The 19609-nt window shown below is 36.9% G+C and overlaps 1 protein-coding gene across 1 annotated transcript; it reads left to right on the top strand.

The window, feature by feature from the left end:
* Positions 1–4584: 4584 nt before the first annotated feature.
* Positions 4585–17599, top strand: LOC129747024 (ATP-binding cassette sub-family G member 1-like). Its single transcript, XM_055741037.1, has 7 exons — positions 4585–4782; positions 4851–4974; positions 5037–5614; positions 16358–16557; positions 16628–16796; positions 16872–16972; positions 17038–17599. Exons 1-7 carry the CDS (start codon positions 4659–4661, stop codon positions 17536–17538), a joined length of 1797 nt encoding a protein of 598 aa, XP_055597012.1. The 5' UTR covers positions 4585–4658; the 3' UTR covers positions 17539–17599.
* Positions 17600–19609: the final 2010 nt, after the last annotated feature.

Here is a 19609-nt window from a genome sequence, read left to right as displayed (position 1 = left end):
TTACATAAGTTTTCTCCTTGATTTTTTTTTACATTTCCACGGAATTTCAAAAATTTGTTCAAAATTCAAAAAAAGTTAAACCAAAATGAATTTTAGATTTTATTGAAAACAAATCGTTTAGCAATCTTCTACATAGATGTTAAATAAATTTAAAAAAATACTATTAAAAAATTCAAAACGCCCCTTTATGATGTCAGAAATGACATAGTGGGGCTTATTCTGCGACTCGAGTGACGTGACTTACGAAATTTTATATCGTTTTGCTGGCTTAAATAGACTCTCTAGCCTCGAAACTTTCGTTCGGATGAGCTGTTATTGGTCTTCAGAGCTCTTCGATACATTCTTTTCTGAAGCATTTTCTGGAGTCAGGACGAAGACGTGAAATTGATTGTGGTGATGGAAGGAATGGGATGGAAGACCTAAAGGACCGCGCCTGCACCAATCTCGTTTATTTCAAGGATTTAAATAATATAATAAATATAATTTCATGAATTCAGGGAAAATGGGGTCGATTGAAGCTCTTTTCATCAACTGAGCGCTGAACAGTACGCATCATATAATACATCAGGAAGCTTAGAAGGTTAATGGGCTACTAGGTTCTATTGAACAATTAGTTTGATGCATGATTCAATCAGTTTTGAGCAATTTCTGACGCATTCTCAATTGTTACAAATTTTTTTTTATATGACATAGTTCTAGGGAAAATTGGGGTGATTGGGATTGCTCTCATTAACTGAGTTCTAAACGATATCATTAGATTGAACAGTAAGTTTAAAAATTGATTTCATTTTTTATAACCTTTGCTGGTGCTTCCTCATTTGGATATTTTAAATTGTATTGCATGAATTTATGAATGAATTCAGGGGAAATTGAAGGAAATGAGACCTTTCTCGTAAACTTAATATTAAGCGGTATTGATCATTCAATTAAGCATTAAGTTTAAAATCTGATTCAATCATTTTTGTGAATTTTCTGATGCTTTCATATTTGTTACTACGATATTTTGGTACATATCGCCTTATTTTGGGGCAGGGGTGATTGAGGTTCTTCTCGTTAACGCTAAGCTCGATTTTATGGGACATCGATGGCTATTCTCGTCAACTTAACGCTAAGTGGTGTACACCAATCGATTCAGCGCGAAATTTTACACTAAATAACTTGGTTTTTGCATAGTATGTGAATTGCTCGATTGTTACAGTGAAATGTATGCACAAATTTGAAAAAGCTAGGGAAAGTTGGCGATATTAAGCTATTTTTATTCATTCTCGTGCAATGAATAAATCTATCAAAAGTCCATTGTTGGATTACACTTTGTATGACTTCATTTCTTTGAAAATTCCTTCAGTTTAAGGGAAAAGAGGCAAAATGAGTCACTTGTCGTAGTAAAAACAAAAATTGGAGTACCCCTATCGATTCAGCCGACATTTTTACGTAAATAAATATGGTTTATATAACTTGTTTGTCGCAAGATAGATTGCTACAATCATAATTATACCTTTACACCCAAAAAATAGGGAAAATCCGGCAAAATGAGGCGTTTATAGTCTTTTAATCAGAATGCAGTGTAGAACATTCGATTCCTCGTGTTTTTTGCATAAGAAATGAAAGTTTTTAAGAAATTTAGTACAGTTTAGGCGATCGTCACAGGAATAGGTATCTTTTTTTGATCAAAAATCCCCACTGTGCGTTGTGATATGGTCCTCACATGATCGTCCGGATTGGAATCCAGCTTGTTGCCGTCGGAGTGTAGCGGCAGTTATCGCACTCTGTCAGGTCTCCTTTCTTCGGGACCTTTACCCTGCATCCAGTCGGCCGGGAATGTTGCAGTATCCCAGATGTTAGCGAAAAGACGGTGCAAAATTTGTGCTGGCAGGGCAGAGTCGGCTTTCAGCATTTCAGCAGGGATGCTATCGATCCCAGGTGGATTTCATGTTCTTGATTGCCGCTCCTATTTCAGCCATCGAGGGCGCTTCCGAGTTGACGCCATTAACACGTTCGTCGCCACGCTCATTTTGGTAGTTTTTCTAGCCGGGCCGAACGAAGTTTTCAGAGAGAGAATGCAAAGAGGGAGAACTCCCATATTTGAAACGTGTGGCGAAGCTGAGCGGTAAACTCAAGTAAGAGAGCGTCACCTGCTTTTTGATGTGACGGAGCCCCCCAGGAAATACACCCGTCTGCCGAATATGGGTGACTTGGCGACGAACGTGTTAATACGACTTACAGTTGGCGCTTCGAGCTGCGGGCTCTGTTGGCCATCGCCATTCGCGATTCGGAAGAGTTGTTCGAAGTGCTCAGTCCATCATTTGAGCTGATCTGTTCGATCGGTCAATAACTGACCTGCTCGGTCTATCAGCGGCATTCTAGAATTAGTCCTAGCACCACTAAGGTAGCGAGAAATGTCATAAAATAGTCGGATATCTCTGACGGCGGCTCTTTCTCCCTCTTCGGCTAGGGCTAGGGAGTTTGTCCAGGCTCTCTTGTCTCGTGTACAAGCTCGTTTAACTGCCTTTTCCAGCTCCGCATATCGTAAGCGGGCGGCTGCTTTGGCTGACCCGGTACATGCCTGCTCAATTACGACTTTCGCCTTTCTCCGATCATCGATCATCCTCCAAGATTCATCCGACATCCATTCACTTCTTCTTCCACAAACTTTACCAAGAGTACCATGGCTCGTCATGGTAAAGGCATTCTTGATTCCACACCACTGTTCTTCGACTGGTCCATCTGTCGGCAATTCTGAGGCTCGGGATTCACGCTGTTCAAGGTATGCCCTTTTCACCTCTGGTTTCTCCAACCGGCGGACGTCTTATCGACACCCGACTTTTTCCTCGTTTTTTGCGGACATCAAGGTTGATCCTTCTCCATTTTCGGTTGATGCAGATGTGGTCAATTCGATTCGGGATACCCAAGTGACCTCATGTGCTGGTCGATGGGGCAAGAGCGATCCACCGATCACCATGTTGTTGTTGTCACAAAATTCTACAGACAGCTCTCCGTTTTCGCCCATCTGTCCTAGGCCATGATGCGCCCAAGGTCCTGATTGTCGGAGCCAATCTTTGCGTTGAAGTCGCCCAAATGGATTTGAGTGTCAACCTTCGGAATTTTCTCTACCACGCTGTTCTGTAAAACTGCGGGCTTAACAGAAAATCAACTCCTCGTTCCCGAGCAGCGTGTTCTCCTCGTATGCCAGAGTAAAGCAGTACAGTCTGGATTGTGTCTTGTGTTCTCCAGTGTTAGACCAACGGACTTTGCTCAGTCCCAAAATCTCTAGCTTGAGGCGGCTAGCTTCTCTAGCAAGTTGCCTTGTTGGGCAAGGGCAAGTTCCAATTCGTGTCCGTGTTTTCATGCTAAAAGTCGTCGCCAAAGTTCCAAGTCGGTCATTTCTATAGGATTCCGTAACAATTTTATAAATCGGGAACAGTAGGATGTTAGCCTATAAGGTTCGTGATGGGGCTGCCATCTTGGACTTAGCTGGCAGGAGTCGCATTTCATACATTCAGCCGCTTGCTGCGAGACAGACGCAGTTTGAGCCCCCCCTGACCTGGGAAACAGACGCTTGCGTCCACCTTCTCAGTCTGCATGCGACCAAAGCATCTACCGGGGTTGGATACCCGATCTCCGCTTAGGTTACTCTCATCCCAGCCGGCACCACGGAGAAGTTGAGATATGAGTTGTGAATAAGAGGTGATATGACCACTATAGGGCCTTTAATCAATAAAACAGGTCTAATTGCCCGTTTCATTTGAATCCTCACATATGTGCATTTTGCCCCTATCGAACCGGAAATCATGCTTTAGAAGATCTTTTAAAGATTACCATTAAATCTTGTAGTATTTATTTAAGTGCTGCTGTATTTCTGGTGAAGAACAGTCCCCTTTTCAAAACTAGTGTCGAATTTACTGGTTTGCATTCTTTATTTACGAGTTATAAGAGATTCTTCTGTAGCCCTCAGTTCCTCAGTACATTAATTTGAAAAATAGTCCAATCCGTGAGTTAAACCAAATATTTTCTTTGTTTTTTTACATCGTTTTATACAGATCTAACCTTCCTCTCGAATGTTCATGGGAACGAAACAAGAACGGTTGGAGCTGAACATCACGAAAGAACAGGTTTTCAAGCACACAGCGTGAGAAGTGCTAATATCAGCGTAGATATAATCGATTAAGGCACATGGCATTGGAAGGAACTTCATGACACGAATGTCTCTCATTTCAGGAATCTAGTTAGTAGCGTAATATCATCATGAATGAAAAAAGTATTTGACTATAATAAATGAATAATGAATTTGAACAAAAGCTGAGGATATACTAAAGTTGAAAAAATAATGTTGAGACTTCCCTTAAATCAATTACACATATGTAGGTAGTTATGTCTTATGAAGATTAAAATGAAACCAAAAAAATATTGATCATTGCAAACTTTATTCTGAAATTCATAACATATTGAACATCATTTAAGCACTTCTCTGCGCTCGGGACGTCCACGCAACCTTAATCAGCCTTTCCATCTGCTGGCTGTTCCCTGCCTAGTGGGCTGTGGAGGTAAATTGCTATCAAAGCGTAATCAGTATCAAGTACGTCGCCGCTGCTCTTGGACGTACTTCAATTGTAGGTTCCGAACCGGCGCACCGTGCGCACACAGTCAGTTTTAGCTTGGCGATGACGAATAACGCAGACGCGGCAAAAAGTTTAGCTAGTGATGCATCGGGCCCTAGCAGTGAGTTCACACTATCTTTCCACAACCTTGAGCTTAGTGCGGAGAGGAGCGGTAAAAGGGCTAAAGGTGCGCATGAATGGAATTTGTTTTACGATGACCAGAAGGTGTTCAATGATACAAAGTTCAAATTGCAGATGTGCCAAACAACTTGATTTTGGATGATGTATCGGGATCGCTCAAGTCCGGCCAGTTTACGTGCATTTTGGGACCATCTGGAGCCGGCAAATCAAGTCTGTTGAATGTGCTAAGTGGTTACAGGTTGGTGATAAGAGAAATGTTGGATAAAAAAACAGATGAATTCGAGCAACTCTTTTTTTCAGAAAGGCCTGTGTATCGGGGCAGATTCTCCTCGATGGGTCACCTTTATCTGAACGCCAAATGCGGAATCTCATATCGTACACACCACAGACGGTAGCGCTTTGGCTTAATCTTACAGTCAAAGAAAGTCTAAGCTTCGCTGCTGATTTCAAACATTCTAAAACCCAAACACACCATCAAAAGAAGCAATCCCGCCAAAACCTTCAAAACATCTTAGGACTAGAAAAATGTTCGGATACCCTAGTGAAGAACCTTTCCGGTGGCGAGTTCAAACGCCTATCGATAGCCTTAGAACTTGTATCGGATCCCAAAATCATGCTTCTCGATGAACCAACCACAGGGCTGGACTCTGTTGTCGCGCATCAGGTCCTCAACTACGTTCAAAGTCTAGCCGAGAGGCAGCGTAGAGCGATTTGTTGCGTTATTCATCAGCCCAACTCCAAGGTGCTGCGGTTGTTCGACAACTTGTTGGTGCTCTCACAAGGGCGCAAAATGTTCGGTGGAACCTTGGATGAGATGGTTGAAGCGTTCGAAAAAGTCGGGCTGGAGTGTCCGATATCGCACAATCCAGCGGATTATGGTGAGTATAATTAGGGTGGCAATGGATGTATGGGAAACAAAAAACATCAAAAACCGATCACATTTTGTTGATTGGCACAAAAACGTATTTGCCTGTGAAAATTTTTCAGCTCAGTCGATCTTGATGTGGAGGTGCCCCAGAGCATTCAAAGGTACGAAATGCTACCGTAAAAAATTACCAAAGGGGGAACCAAACGAAATCGGGAAAATCAGAGTTTCACTTTTAATGCCAAATGACTTGAAAATTCATAAAATCTGGTGCTATTCCGGAAATAAATCATTTGGCCGAAAATCGGCTTTCACTCGTTCAGTTTTTTTTAACGTCGATGAATTTATACGGAATGTTTGAGAACTAGCTTACAACATCGATCAATCCATTTCCCCCAAACTACATTTTATGGAAGGACTGGAAAATTTAATATTCATAACCGGTCGAATTGACAGGTGAAGGGGAGCTTCTTCATGGACAAATATTCCTATTTTATTGGATATAGTTTGATAGCATATCAAAGAATGTTAAAGCACAGAGAACAGACGTACAAGCTCGAACAAAAAATCTTTAAAAAGTGTGTAAAATTTCAAATGCTGACACCCAAAAAATACAATGAAACTTGACTTAAAACAGTGTCATCTATTGCGCCGTTCAAAAGTTATAAATAAATTTTCACAGATCTCTTTGGTTTATTTGGAAACATCTGGTGGTTAAGTCAAAAAGGAAAAAAATGGTTAAAATGTTCGTTGGAAATTTTACACAAGTTTCGTGAGATAGCTTGTACGTCTGTTCTCTGTGGTTAAAGTTAGTTTTCAACATGGTTGCAAGGAATTATCTCATTTTTGCAAAGTTGACAAATGCGTTAGTTTTATTTCAAATAATTATAAAACCATTTAACCATGCTATAAATTATTGTAAAAAATATATTTAATCAATATGGAAAATGACTTAATATGCACGGTTTTACGACAATTTCTTCGTAGTAGACATTTTCAGGCAGCCATCATGCAGAAGTTTTTCTACATTTTCCTAAAGGATAGTTTCTGAGAATGCACAGTAAATAGACGGATCTAGCGAGAATACTTATAACGAAGAAACAATAATATTCAAAAATAAATGGTCTTGCGCAATGACACTATCCAAATCATGCGCTTTAAGAAAAAAAGATCGAATATTAGGAGGTGTAATTTTTTCAATAATTTTGACACACAACTTATTTGACGAATACATACCTACTCAGATGTAGGGCCGCAGAAGGAACCGCTCATGGGGTGGAGGGTCTGTTTTCTATGATATTTAAGCTCAATGCATGAATTAAAAAAAAAACTTAAAAAAAAATGGAGTGTTATAAATCAATAGTTTTTCATGCTCAATAGCAATTTTTGAAAATATGTCCGAAAATTTTTAAAATGGTTAGTTACATTTGTACAATGAAAGCCTCAGTGACAAAATAGAAACTTACTTTCAGAGATGGTTAAAATATTTTAAACTGTTCAAGAATCTGGTTAGTTTGGAACCTAAATTTGCGCCGTAGGAAAAACCGGCTTATGGGTGGGAGGGAAGTGGGGGGAGTTGTGACTAGTTTTTACCTATGATTTTTTGTCCAATAATGTAGGATTATAAAAAAAAATTAAAAAAATTGGTTGATACTATATGGCTATTCAATTTTAAGTTTTTTACATTAAAAGTTTTCGTACTAAATCGTTCTTTAAGAAAAAACCTATTTATCCTTCTTCAACTCTCTCAAAACCCAAAAATACAGAGCAAACCTAAATCTAATGGAAAACGTCAAAAAATCAACGCAAAACACATACTCCAAAAGAGATCATCATGACTCAAGTAGGCTGGTACCGTAAAACGGGGAAACTTTGATCACCGGGGTAACTTTGACCAACAATAAATTTTTCCACATGATCATCAATAACTGAGTCTACAGTTTGAATTTAAGAGTAAAAATGTAATTAAAAAATCGTAAAATATCTATTTTTTCAAAGGCTCGCAAACAAATAGCTCTCCTGATGATACCAAAAGGCATTTAGAAGCAAACGGGTTGTTGACTGCGAAAGAACAACTTCTTTTCTTTGTATATGTATAGTTGTTGTGCTATTTTTATAGTGATATTTTTTTTATATTTAAAAAATAAGGACAATTTACAAAAGTTATCCCGTATTGGAAAAATGAATAGGAACCCTATCAAATGGTTGAAGAAAAAATGAAAATGGAAATAGTTGTAGGGCCTACGAGAATGTGTGAAGGTAAAATATCATGCGTATTTTGAAGCAAAAACTATTTAACGATTAATATAATTTGTGCCCCTAAATGTATGCAGCATCATTGTTTATCTTTCGATTATAAATGCTTTCAAAAGAAAACGTTTAAAATCAAGTTAAAATTTATAAACTAGTATTTGTAAATATTATGAAGGTGTTTTGTATCCTTTGTGATCAAGGAAGCTCGATAAAACCGTCAAAATAGAGAGTCTCTATTAGAGACTGATCAATATTACCCCAAAGCATCAAATTTTGAACAGAGACGAAATCGTATTTTAAACCAAATTTTAAGTAGTCTTATAAATTTCTGCAACAATGTTTAACGTTCATTGGAGTGCAGTACTGGTTTTAAAAATATGAAACATGCCACATTCCCCTTTACAGAAAAAATAATCGAAAAATATTGAAGAAAGTGATCAACCTTACCCTGGATTTCGGTAACCATATTGCTGCACGGTAACCATATTGCTGGACAGCAAAAATTGAGGGTTTTTTCTTCGAATTTTAAGTGTTTTTAGAGGAAAAAGCTCATTATTGATTGCTAGTTTGCAGAAAATCTATCGAAAAGTAATGTTAAATTTATATATCAATGGAAAGCCAATAATTTGACCAACAAAACTCATTGAAAAAAATTATACGAACTTGTTCGAACTATTGAGGTTATATTTACTGAAAAAAGGCATTATTTTGGATATTTTGTAGTATATCTCCTTTCTTAGTTGAAATATGTATTTTGCATGTTCCACAAAATGTGTGTTTCAATAAATTGAACAACATTTTCAAATATACCAAATTTGTTAATCGTAAAGATATTAAATAAAAATTCAAAATCACTTGTATTATATTAAAATGCTCGTAACTTTTATGATTTTCATGGGATCTTGACGGTGTCATCAACAAAGATTCTTATAATAATAAGATCTACAACTTTTGTGAAGAAATTATTTTAAGAAATATTTTTTTATCTCCCTTCCAGGTGAAAAAATAACTTTTTTCTTTAGAGAATTTGATAGATCACCAAAAAATATAAAAATGTTACCAAGACATCAAATGTCCGTTTATCGTTTGTCCGCAAATTATTTTGATCGCTTATAGGTGCATTTACTCCTGTGTGCGGCGTTCTAACTGTAGCAATCTTTTCAAAGCGGCAGATTTTGAATCTCCGAGACGTGCCACAGCTTCGAGGGATTTCGGCAAACCAACTATGTACCGACCATCGCACACAGGAGTACGTAGAAGAAAAAGTTGGCCAAAAGTTTTTTTTAGTTTTGAAATCAATAAAATAGTTTATTTTGACTTATCAAACGTTTTTAAGATCATTTAATATATTTTTTACCGTTTTCGTAATTTTACATAATTTTCTATTAGAAATTTTCTAACATTTATATGACATGATAGATTATCCAGGTTAGAATAGTTGTAAAATTCAAAAAAATCCAGATTTTTTTATTTGTTTTTGAAAGTTTAATAACATTTGAAAATATTCGAAAAAGAACATAAATTTTACTGAGCTTTAATTTAAAATAAACGAAGACTTTAGAGATTTTTTTGTGGAAAAAATCTATCAATATTTTTTAACTTCAAACTTAAAAATATCAAAAATGCGCGAGTTTGCGCGAGTTTTTTCTTTTGCACATGATTATTGAAGTTATCAATTTTCAAATGATATCAAACATTTTGCCGGGACTTGCTAGGAACATAAACAAAAACACTAATTTGTAAAAAAATCAACGTTTAAAACAAAAAACTAATAGAAGAATTTTCAAAGCACTGCGTACTGTCTCTATAGTCATCGAATTTTGTCTATTACACTTAAAATTATTAAATATCCCTCCATTGAAGTTTTCCATTTCAAATTTTTATTTTTAGTCACTTAAGAAAGTTTTATTCATTGACATGACGTAGTCGCGCTGATTCAACGATTTGTAGAAAAATTCTATCTCATAAAAATACTAAAGTTTTGACAGCTGCAACAGCTTATGAACAAATCAGATGTCAAAAAACTGACCGGTACATGGTGCTAAATTTATTCAAGAATCAAATAAACATTGACATAAAAGTAACCAATGAAATTTAAAATTTGAGTTTTGGCCAGGTTTTTGGGTGAAATACTCCTGTGTGCATCGTCTGCTCTTTTGGATATTTGTATATTTGGACAAAGACCGACCTTCTTCGATTTCCCAAAATTTGCTCATTAATCTTTCCAAGGATTGTGAAATTGATGAATACCACAACTTTTTCATTTTGAAATTCCCGGTTTTTTCCCGGTTTTCCCGGTCATAAATTCAAGGTTTTCCAGGCTTGGATTTAGACACATTTAGACGAACTCGATTCTATTTTAAGGTTTTTATCACCTTTTCTAAAAATCAGTGATTGAATTTTGCTGAGCATGAATTGATCAACCTTCTCTCGCTCAACGCTTTACTCGGAAGCAAAGGTTGCTTTGAGGCAGCGAAAACGACAAAACCGATGATGTATACACTCTCAACATGGCCGCCTTCATGAAGCAATATACATTCGAGGCAGCGAATCCAAAAAACCAAACGAATGGCTCTCACTCATCTCCTGTCACAACCTTGAGGGAACCGAATTCAAAAGGCAGAGCAAACCCGAGTCTCCTCGTTTGTGCCTGGATCGAATGCGTGAGGTTTTTCTGCTATTGCTATTATTGCACAGCAACCGCACGCAGGCAGCTAGTTTTTTCATTTCTTTTTCTTCCCCCCTCTTTCACCACACGTTGCGGGCCGTGCAACGCAATAAGTTCGGTTGTTTTTGTTGTTGCCTCAACCTTTGCGGTCGGCTCGAGTTATTCAAATTCAACAACGTAAATGAGTATGTGTGCCTCGTCTTCTTCATGCATCATGTAGCAACCGAACGTTGAGAGAGTTCGTTCGGGGCAGCAAACGGATAGTGTCTCTCAGAGCAGATCCTCCTCATGGGGGGAGGTTTGAATGAATGTATATGTATCGTCTCCTGTATAGCTATGCGAGGCCTCAAAGTGTGTATTTTGAATGCCTCTGATGAGAAAATTGGTGAGGATTTCAATCACTGCTAAAAATGATGAAAAAACATCCTACACAAAATCGTTATGGGTACAGAAAAGCTGAAGTTGGCAACACTATTATGATGCATTTAAAAAATATTTTTGTTGGATGTTTTTAAATCATGTTCACCAAAAATCAGAGCAATTTTGATCATAATTACTCTGAGTTGACCCAACCATGTTTCGACATATTTGTTTTCTGTTTTCTCATCCGAGTTTTATAACGAAAAATATTTTTTTTACAATTCAATAAAAAAAATTTCTTTTTTGAAAAAGCCCATAAATTGAAAAAAAAATCATTTTTAATTCTTTGTTAAAGTAGCTTTTTCAGAAACAATTAATCAAACATTGTTGTTGTATCATAATTCTAAAGTTCTCATTGCATAATTTTGAAATCACGATTTCACTTAAGAATTCTCATTGCGAAAATTTAAAAAAATATGGTCAACAATCTAAACACTCCAGAGATTACAGTTTTGGGGATTATTATAGCATATCAAAGGATGAGATAAAAAAATATGAATAATACATTAATGCTGAGTCGATTAAAGGTCATTTTTTAATTTTTCAAACTCTGGGGTGTAAAAAGCTTTGTATTGGTTAGAAACTCATCCATGTTCACTTGCAGAATTTTTAAGCTACGTTTACATGAATAAATTTGAACTTTTAGGTTTGTATGGGAAAATAAAATATTTTGTTTTGAAAAATCAACCTCATGTTTGTTTCTTTTGTGGATCCGAGATTACTTATGGTTCAGTTGAATTAATTGTTTTGCATTGCCATGCCACATCGCAATTCAATTGCAGTTTTTTGCCATATAATATACGAAGTCTGTTGTTCAGTGGAAAATTAAGTATAAAGAATTTATAAATTGGTACAAAAACTGTAAGCAGGCTTGTTTCCAGAAAAAAACAAAAATGAGGTTTATTTTTCAGAATAAAACAAACAATTTTCCCAAACAAACCTAAAAGTTCAATTTTACGTTACTTGTAAATACTGCTCAAAATCATGGATTAGTTTTGTACCAAAACGAAACTTTTTAGTCCCGAGAAAAAATGAACCCAAGTCGACTTATTCTAATGATAACATTTGTTTCAATTTAGATTTACTCACGGTTTTAAATTTACGGTAATAAAATCAAAGTTTATTTTTATAGCGTAGTAAAATTGTAATGCACAATTTTGCAGTTAAAATCGGTTGTAACTCGAATTTAACTGTATTATTTCAAAACTTTGAACACTGATCACTGAAATTTTTCGTTACGGATCAGTTCATTTTCAGTTTTTGAAAATTTTCACAGGAATCGTATACTGTAAATTTGGCCTCGATTTCCAGCAAAAAAAAAATTGCTGGAAATTTCCAGCAAACATTCCCCGTCCTGCTGATTTTTCCAGCACTTATTCTGTATTGCTGAAAAACCAGCAAACCAGTTGTTTCGTCAGTTTTTTTTTCGCTGCGTGTGAAGACTGTTTTTCGTTTCAACAATGACGGTGCCGGAGTTGCGAGGTAAAAATATAATTGCAAATGATTTTTCAATTAATATTGATTCAAAAATTGTTTTACTCAACATTTCGATTAAATCAAGGGTTAGGGGGAGGAATATTCAGGGCTTGGCGCACTTACCAATAATGAACACACACAATTTCGATTTATACATAGTTTGAGAACCATTGAAATTTGAAATAAAATTAGAATTCAAATATTTCCGGTTATTTTTGAAAACAATTGATGATTGCGAGCACTTTACGATTGCTGATTTTCCAGACACTCAGTTTGTTGATCGTTTCCAGCAATTTTATTACTGCAAATTTCACTGGAAAACGAGCCTGCAATTAAAAATTTGCTGTGTTACATATTCATGCTTTGGAAAGTTTAATTTGCAGTTTCTCAAATAAATTATGACCACCAATCTGTATTTAAAAAAGTGAAATTTCAAAGATCAACTTGAAAAAAAATATAATACGGATGATTTTTTTTTCAAACAGAGCGTTTGATTGGAGACCGTTTCTTATTTAACTTTGCAAATTTTGAGAGATGTCGAATTTGTTTTTGTAAAGCTACAAAAAAATACACCGTGTGATGCGTCAAGATGATTTTTAGATCATTTTTAATTTATGTCTTGTGTTTAACACTCTTTTCACATTTCCAAGTTGGCAACAAAGAATTCTGCATTCAAAATTTAATTTTAATTCACTTGTTTTCACATGATTTATAGTTTTTTTAATGGTACAATCATTCAAAAAACTAGCGGTACTTGAACAAATTTTAAGTGACTTTTTTAATGTCTTATCTCATTTTTAGAGACAGTTTTGAACTCTGGGTTCCGGTGAAAATTGAGTTTTTGTTTCAATTCAAAGGTTATTGAAGAGAAAGAGGGTGAATGACTACGAAGGTTGAAATTCTCTTCAAATAAATAAAAATAGAATAGAATAGAATTGCAGAGAGATCAGAATTATCTTTAAATTTCTAGACTTATGAATTTCTTTTCACACATTTTTTTAATTGTTGAACTCTTACCTGGAAATTTAAATAATATTCCTAATTATGAACTTTGGGTTCAATCCCTGATTTTGGAACCAAAACTGAATTTTGATTTCATTTTGTAAATTTTCCCGGTTTTGGGTCTGAATTCCCGGTTTATTCCCGGTTTTCCCGGTTCGATTTCAAATTCCCGTTTTTTTCCCGGTTTTCTCGGTTCTGTGGCGATACTGGCATTAAGATAGGAGCCTCTCCACTGCTTACACCACATCGACCAGTAACCAGCCATCCGAAAACTGAGTGAACCAGCATTGGAAGTCCTTCACCCAGTTGAATCCGTTCCTTTGTTGGGAAAAAGCAGAAAAAATACTCATTATCAAGAAGAAGATCGATAGGATTAGATTTGAAAAAGTCAAGATCAGCCAATTTAATTTCTTCTGGTAAGCGCCAAGTAGAAATAGAAACGTTCGACGTGGGAGGATCCTCTGTTACCTTGGGCAGACCGTAAAACTCCATCGTTTGCGAGAAATCAGATTGAAGTGATTGGATCCTAGCTCGCACTCTCTTCTTTGTATTTGTAGGAACCTGTCCTACTGATTTGCACCTGTACCCTTCCATGTTGGATTCGTAACTTCAGGGAAAGTGACGTTGAAATAATGTTGCATTCTGATCCAGAGTCCAACAGCGCTCTCGCGGGAACCTTGCGCCCAGAATCGTCCTGCACCCAAACAATTGCTGTAGCCAAGAGAATTTTTTGAGCTGTTCTGACCACATTTGAAGCAACCCTCTCCGCACCATCGTAGTAGTGGATGCACCTTCGTTCACTGCTTGACCAATCCTAGGACCACCAGATTTCACCCGTTGTGAATTTTGGCCCTCTTCCGCTTTGAAGCAAACTCATGTATGGTGGCGCCCCTTGCACCCTGGGGGGATAGAATTAGATTGGAGAGGTACGCACCTGCTCCAAATCAAAACTGTATTTTTTTACCAATGTGTCTTTGCACGCAGCTTAAAACGTTGTAACGATGACCAGAGCCGTAGCTGAAAATCATCTTCGGCCCACCAACAGTACCAATTTCGGATTTCCGAAAAGCATTTTAGGTAAAGATTCTTGCCCAGATCTAGAATCGATACGATGAGGTAGATTTGTTTCAAGTTACCGTCCGTAACTTTCTCAAACAATGTCACGCAGCAGCTTGAATAAAGAAAATAGTCCAGGCGTAACACCGTACACCATAGATGAAGAAAGTTTGGAGTGGTACTCACCTGCTCCCGATTAATTCGAGCCTTTGGTTTTTAATAAATATCGGGAAGCAGGCTACCGTTCCTCCAACCATTGAGCTGATCCAAGCCAACCGCCAAAATGGAACTCCTCCGGGTGATGAGAATAACGTTCCAACTAGGCCAGGTTATTTTCGCGTTAAATACGGGGATAATATTCGATTCTCAATGTCCTCGGAATCAATCAGCACCAGTATACATAAACCAAAAAACGAAAAGCGAAACACCGGGCAAACTGATGTATAAATTTGGAAAACTACTCACAATCTTTTTGAATTAACAAGGCCTTGTAAATTCAAAATCAAAAAACCTTACTCCAAGGTTGCGGAGTTCCAAAATCAGCTTCCGAACCAAATCCAAATCCGAAAGTTCCGATTGAAGATTGGATACTTATAAAAGGTTCCACGCGATTTGCATAAAGTTAATTTGGTGCAATAACGTCCGATGGTATAGTGAGTTGATTCTTTTTGTTTCCTGATCCTTTCGTGCGACCACGCGGCAATGGCGGAAAGAAATTCCTATTTTTTTCCAAAAACGTTCAATTTCCGGGTCCGATACCTCCAACATCCGGCTCGAAGGACCAATAATGATGAAGAACCGACCAGGTTCTTTTCATCGAAGGTACCTTGGGATGTGGTTGTTGGTGAATAGATCCTACCATAGGATCTATGGTTGGTAACGTTAAATCATACCGTCCAAAATGGAATAACACTCGCGTATTTTAGTTAGGAAAAAACAACTTTATTGAATTAGCTTAGCTTAGCTAGCTGAGCTTGATTGACTACTCACATCCACCTTAAGTCATTGAAACCGAAGTGCCGTTATGAATTCGGATATAAATGATATAAACTTCTTGTTTTCCATAGTTCGTTGAAAAAACAACTTTATTGAATTTAAGAATAACTCCACTTAATTTATTGTTTTCTTTATTCTTCTAACCTAAATTCTACGCAAAAATTATCAATGCCGAACGATGGTTGGACAATCGCGGCCGAGGATCAACTACTTCGGTTGATCGCACCAAAATCGTGGTGTAGTGCGGTGTAGTAGCTGACAGTTTTGATGAACGGGTCGAGGGGCTTTTGTATAAACAGTAGCCATTTTCAAAATTATACCGATTAAAAGTTCGATTACGAAAAATCTAACGAAAAATCCAAAAGTGTGTATATTAAAAAAAAAAAAGTTTAGTTTCAACCCAATTTATTATGTCTTATATCCATATGTTCTCCACAGTAAGTTCAAAAACATAGAGACGATTAAGGAAAATAATGAGCAATACGCTTCACATAAGCACAGAAATTTAATGCAGAACGATAGTTTGTAAGTAGAAGAATAGAACGCTGAATTTAGAAATTTTAAAATCAATAAAATTTATACAATTCCCTGAGGAAGATGCAAACCAGCATCGAAACGTATGATCACTCAAAACATCGTTTCAAGAAAATAAAGATTGAAATGCCGAAAAACAATAACATTAAATCATCCAGTCGACCCCTCTAAAAATCTCATTAAAATTTATTTTGATGGTCAAATGCTTATGATAAAGATTATAAGCGTTAAAATATATTTCATCAAATTCTCGAAGATTTTTTATATCGACATTTTCCAGGAACGATTTTTTATGCCTTTATAAAATTTTTAATTTCGTTGATAAATAGTGAATTATTAATATTGTTTCAGCTCTCGAGGTGGCTAGATCAGTTCATGGAAGTGACAAACTTGACCGGCTGATATCGAACGCCAAAGAACCAAATCTGGAGAGACCTTTGGTAACCAATGAACATGAAAACTCTTCCATTGAACAGAGTAAAAAACTCGCCAGTTTCCAACAAATCATCCTCCTACTCGATCGAACGACAAAATGTACGATGCGAGATCTGGTACGTTACCTGTATATCGATAGTTTATTTTTTTTTATCAATAACTAATGATACCCTCCTATAATTACAGTACAACTTCAAAGCTCGTTCGCTAATATGCCTGGTCACCGGATTGTTGATTGGGATAGCATTTTACGATACCGGTAACAATGCCGCCAAAGTTCTTTCGAACACTTCGGTGCTGATGATCGCCGTCTATAGCCAGTGCTTCACCTGTATTTTCTCAGCTATTCTTACGTGTGCGTGTTTTAGAGCGTTTTGTTATAATGAAAACAGATAGATTGAATTAAATTATAATTTTTTTCATTCAACAGTTCCACTGGAATCGGCCACCTTTGTACGTGAGCACAGAAACAATTGGTACGATCTGACCCCTTATTACATCTCTAAGATTATCGTTGAAGTGCCGGCTTTGGTAATTTGATGAATTAAGTCGTATAGCTCAGTGGTTATTGACAACAATTTCTCTTCTTCCCAAAGATCTTCTCCACATCGACGTCGTTTTTCATCATCTACTACCTAACCTCACAGCCATGGGAACTGTTCCGGATTGGCGTCCTCTGGATCATCTCTCTGCTCTCCGGATGGCTGACGCTGCTCATGGGGCTCTGGTTCGGCACGATCTATCCAATGCAGACCGGCATCTTTGCAGCCATCATGATTATCATACCGATAAGTTTATTTTCCGGGTTCTTCGTGACACTCAAAGATATGCCCTGGTTCCTGAAGCCATTTACGTACCTGTCCTACACGCGGTATAGTTTGGAGGGTGCCATTAATGCCATCTACGGATTTGACAGGGAAGAGTTGGAATGTCCGGAGATGTTTTGTTACTTTACTTTGAATAAATTTCTGGCAATGTTCGGGATGCCGGAGTTGAGTTGGAGCTTCGATGTGCTGGGATTAACAGTGGGATGTCTGCTGTTACACGTTCTGATCTATTTGAGCCTTAGGAAAAGGATTCGTCAAGATGCTGTGTAGTGATAGTATTGAAACCTGAGTGTGATTACTTAGTATGTATGTAGATGTTGTAAAGATAGGAAAAACAAAAAATTAATTAAAAACCGTTATTTCCATAAAAAATAAAAAGTAGATATCTATCATTTTCTTTTAACACTCATCCGTCCCTGAAATTTTTACCCGTTATAGTCCCTGGATTGTCAATTTGGTACTCCTGAACTCTGAACAAAACCAATATATCTCTCTATTTCCTCATCCGATTTTTACAAAATTAACTCAAATATGTTTCTCCGACAATGTTCAGCTACAGCACTTCAGTTTTCCGTAATTCAAAGTCTAAGAAAAAAAAAACCGATAAAAACATGCTTCGGAAAAAACACTGTTGATCAGCTACGGAATGCTAAAAAAATTTCAATTAGTGTTCAAGAAAGCTGAAGATATAAGCTTTACGTTTCACATAAGGATTTTTTTTAAAATCGAGACTACAAAAAATGTAAAGAAAAGTGAAAAAGGTTTTAACGTACTTTTCAATCAATAAATAAACAAAATTGTTTGATTCACACCAGATAAATTTGGAATAGAGGATTGGGTTGATGTTATTTGGGACATTTTTGCATGTTTAGATTTTCAAATTACGAAACACGGATTTTTTGACGAATTTTCAAAGGTAGTTATTTTCCGAACCTTTGACAATTAGAAATTTCTAAGATTTTTTAAGACTTAAATTCAACTTTGCGCTGAATTTTGAGTATATTAACGCGAGATTTCCGTAATAAACCGTTTATAAAGCATAGTTCATCTTAAATATGGGCGCATTGTTTATTACACCATAGTGCTCCTAGTTGTCGAATCTAGAATGTTTGACAATACTTTGTTTTGAAATGTTTTTTTTTTCTATCAGTGCTGAAAATTTCATTACGATTCGTTCTGTCTCAAAAAAAGTTACACCTGATGGAAACCGCGACTGCGACGGATGCATCCTCATGGATGGCGAAAATCAAAATTATTTCTGACTCTGACATCATTCAAAAAAGTCTTCGAGTATTTGGTATTGAAAGTTAGACCACTTTTTACAACTTTTTTGAAAACTTCAAAACAAGTTGACATATGCGTTAAGAAATATCGAAGATTACTGTTCAGTCCACCAAGCGGACTGAAGAATGGGAGAAACCGAGAGAAAGGAGAAAACCCGTTGTGCGACGCCCAAGTAGCGAGAGCTATAAAAGCAAGCAGTTGCGTCTTGCGTCCACGCGGAGTGATAGGGAAGAATGACCTTGGCAGTTAAACTTCCTCGAAAAAAAAAACGCGGAGTGAGTTTAATTCCAATTGTCGAGCGAGCAACATCGTCACGAGAGAGTCGAGAGCGGCTCAAGAAGAGAGCCAGCCAGCAGTGGACTGCATCAAGGCCACCAGAAGAAAGCAACAACCAGCGTTGCTCATCGACTAAGGAGAAGAAGAAAGTGAAAATTTACCAATGTGAATAGTTTACCAGAGAAAATAACGATGAATCGTCGCCAACAGTAAATAAGTGTTCCTCTTGCTTCGCTCCTGGCCTTGCTCCGATTCCACAACCAATCGGCTCTTATCCAGTCTTGTGGTCACCCAACCCCCTGGCAACTTGACAGTTTAGTCGAGTTTGCTGTGCCGTCTTCAAAATTGTAGATGTCGCACTAGTCACGTTTATTTTCATGCATCCTGGGTCGTCCCTAGCAGCGGCAACGATCATTTTCCATTGAAACCACTTGATTTTGTTTCGGCATCCTTGGATGCAATTCAACTGACGAAATACCATTTTAAAAGGGCACATAATCAAAAGTGATGCAAAAAAAGAAAAATAAATAACTTTATAATTAAATTTTAAAATAGTTGTCAATGAAATTAGTAATTTTATTTCAATCTATTTGTGTTCCATTCTCGGTTCCAACTTAATAAAATTTCTGTTTATAGCAAAGATTACAAAATGGCCATCTTTCATCCGAATCCGTTGTGTTTTTGTTACAAGGCGTCACCAGATAGAGTAATGAGTTTCTTTCGTTAAACATAACGCGGTTTGAAATAGTTCCGCTATTTCCTTAAGTTTATTACGGTAAAA

Source organism: Uranotaenia lowii, chromosome 2 (assembly GCF_029784155.1).
Source record: "Uranotaenia lowii strain MFRU-FL chromosome 2, ASM2978415v1, whole genome shotgun sequence".
NCBI classification, from domain to species: Eukaryota; Metazoa; Arthropoda; class Insecta; order Diptera; family Culicidae; genus Uranotaenia; species Uranotaenia lowii.
This window is presented reverse-complemented; position numbering and strand designations above follow the sequence as displayed.

Coding starts and splice junctions, on each gene's coding strand:
- LOC129747024 (XM_055741037.1), top strand. CDS start 4,659: ATGACGAATAACGCAGACGCGGCAAAAAGTTTAGCTAGTGATGCATCG. Junction 4,975..5,036: donor AATGTGCTAAGTGGTTACAG/GTTGGTGATAAG, acceptor TCTTTTTTTCAG/AAAGGCCTGTGTATCGGGGC. Junction 16,797..16,871: donor TTTCTCAGCTATTCTTACGT/GTGCGTGTTTTA, acceptor TTCATTCAACAG/TTCCACTGGAATCGGCCACC.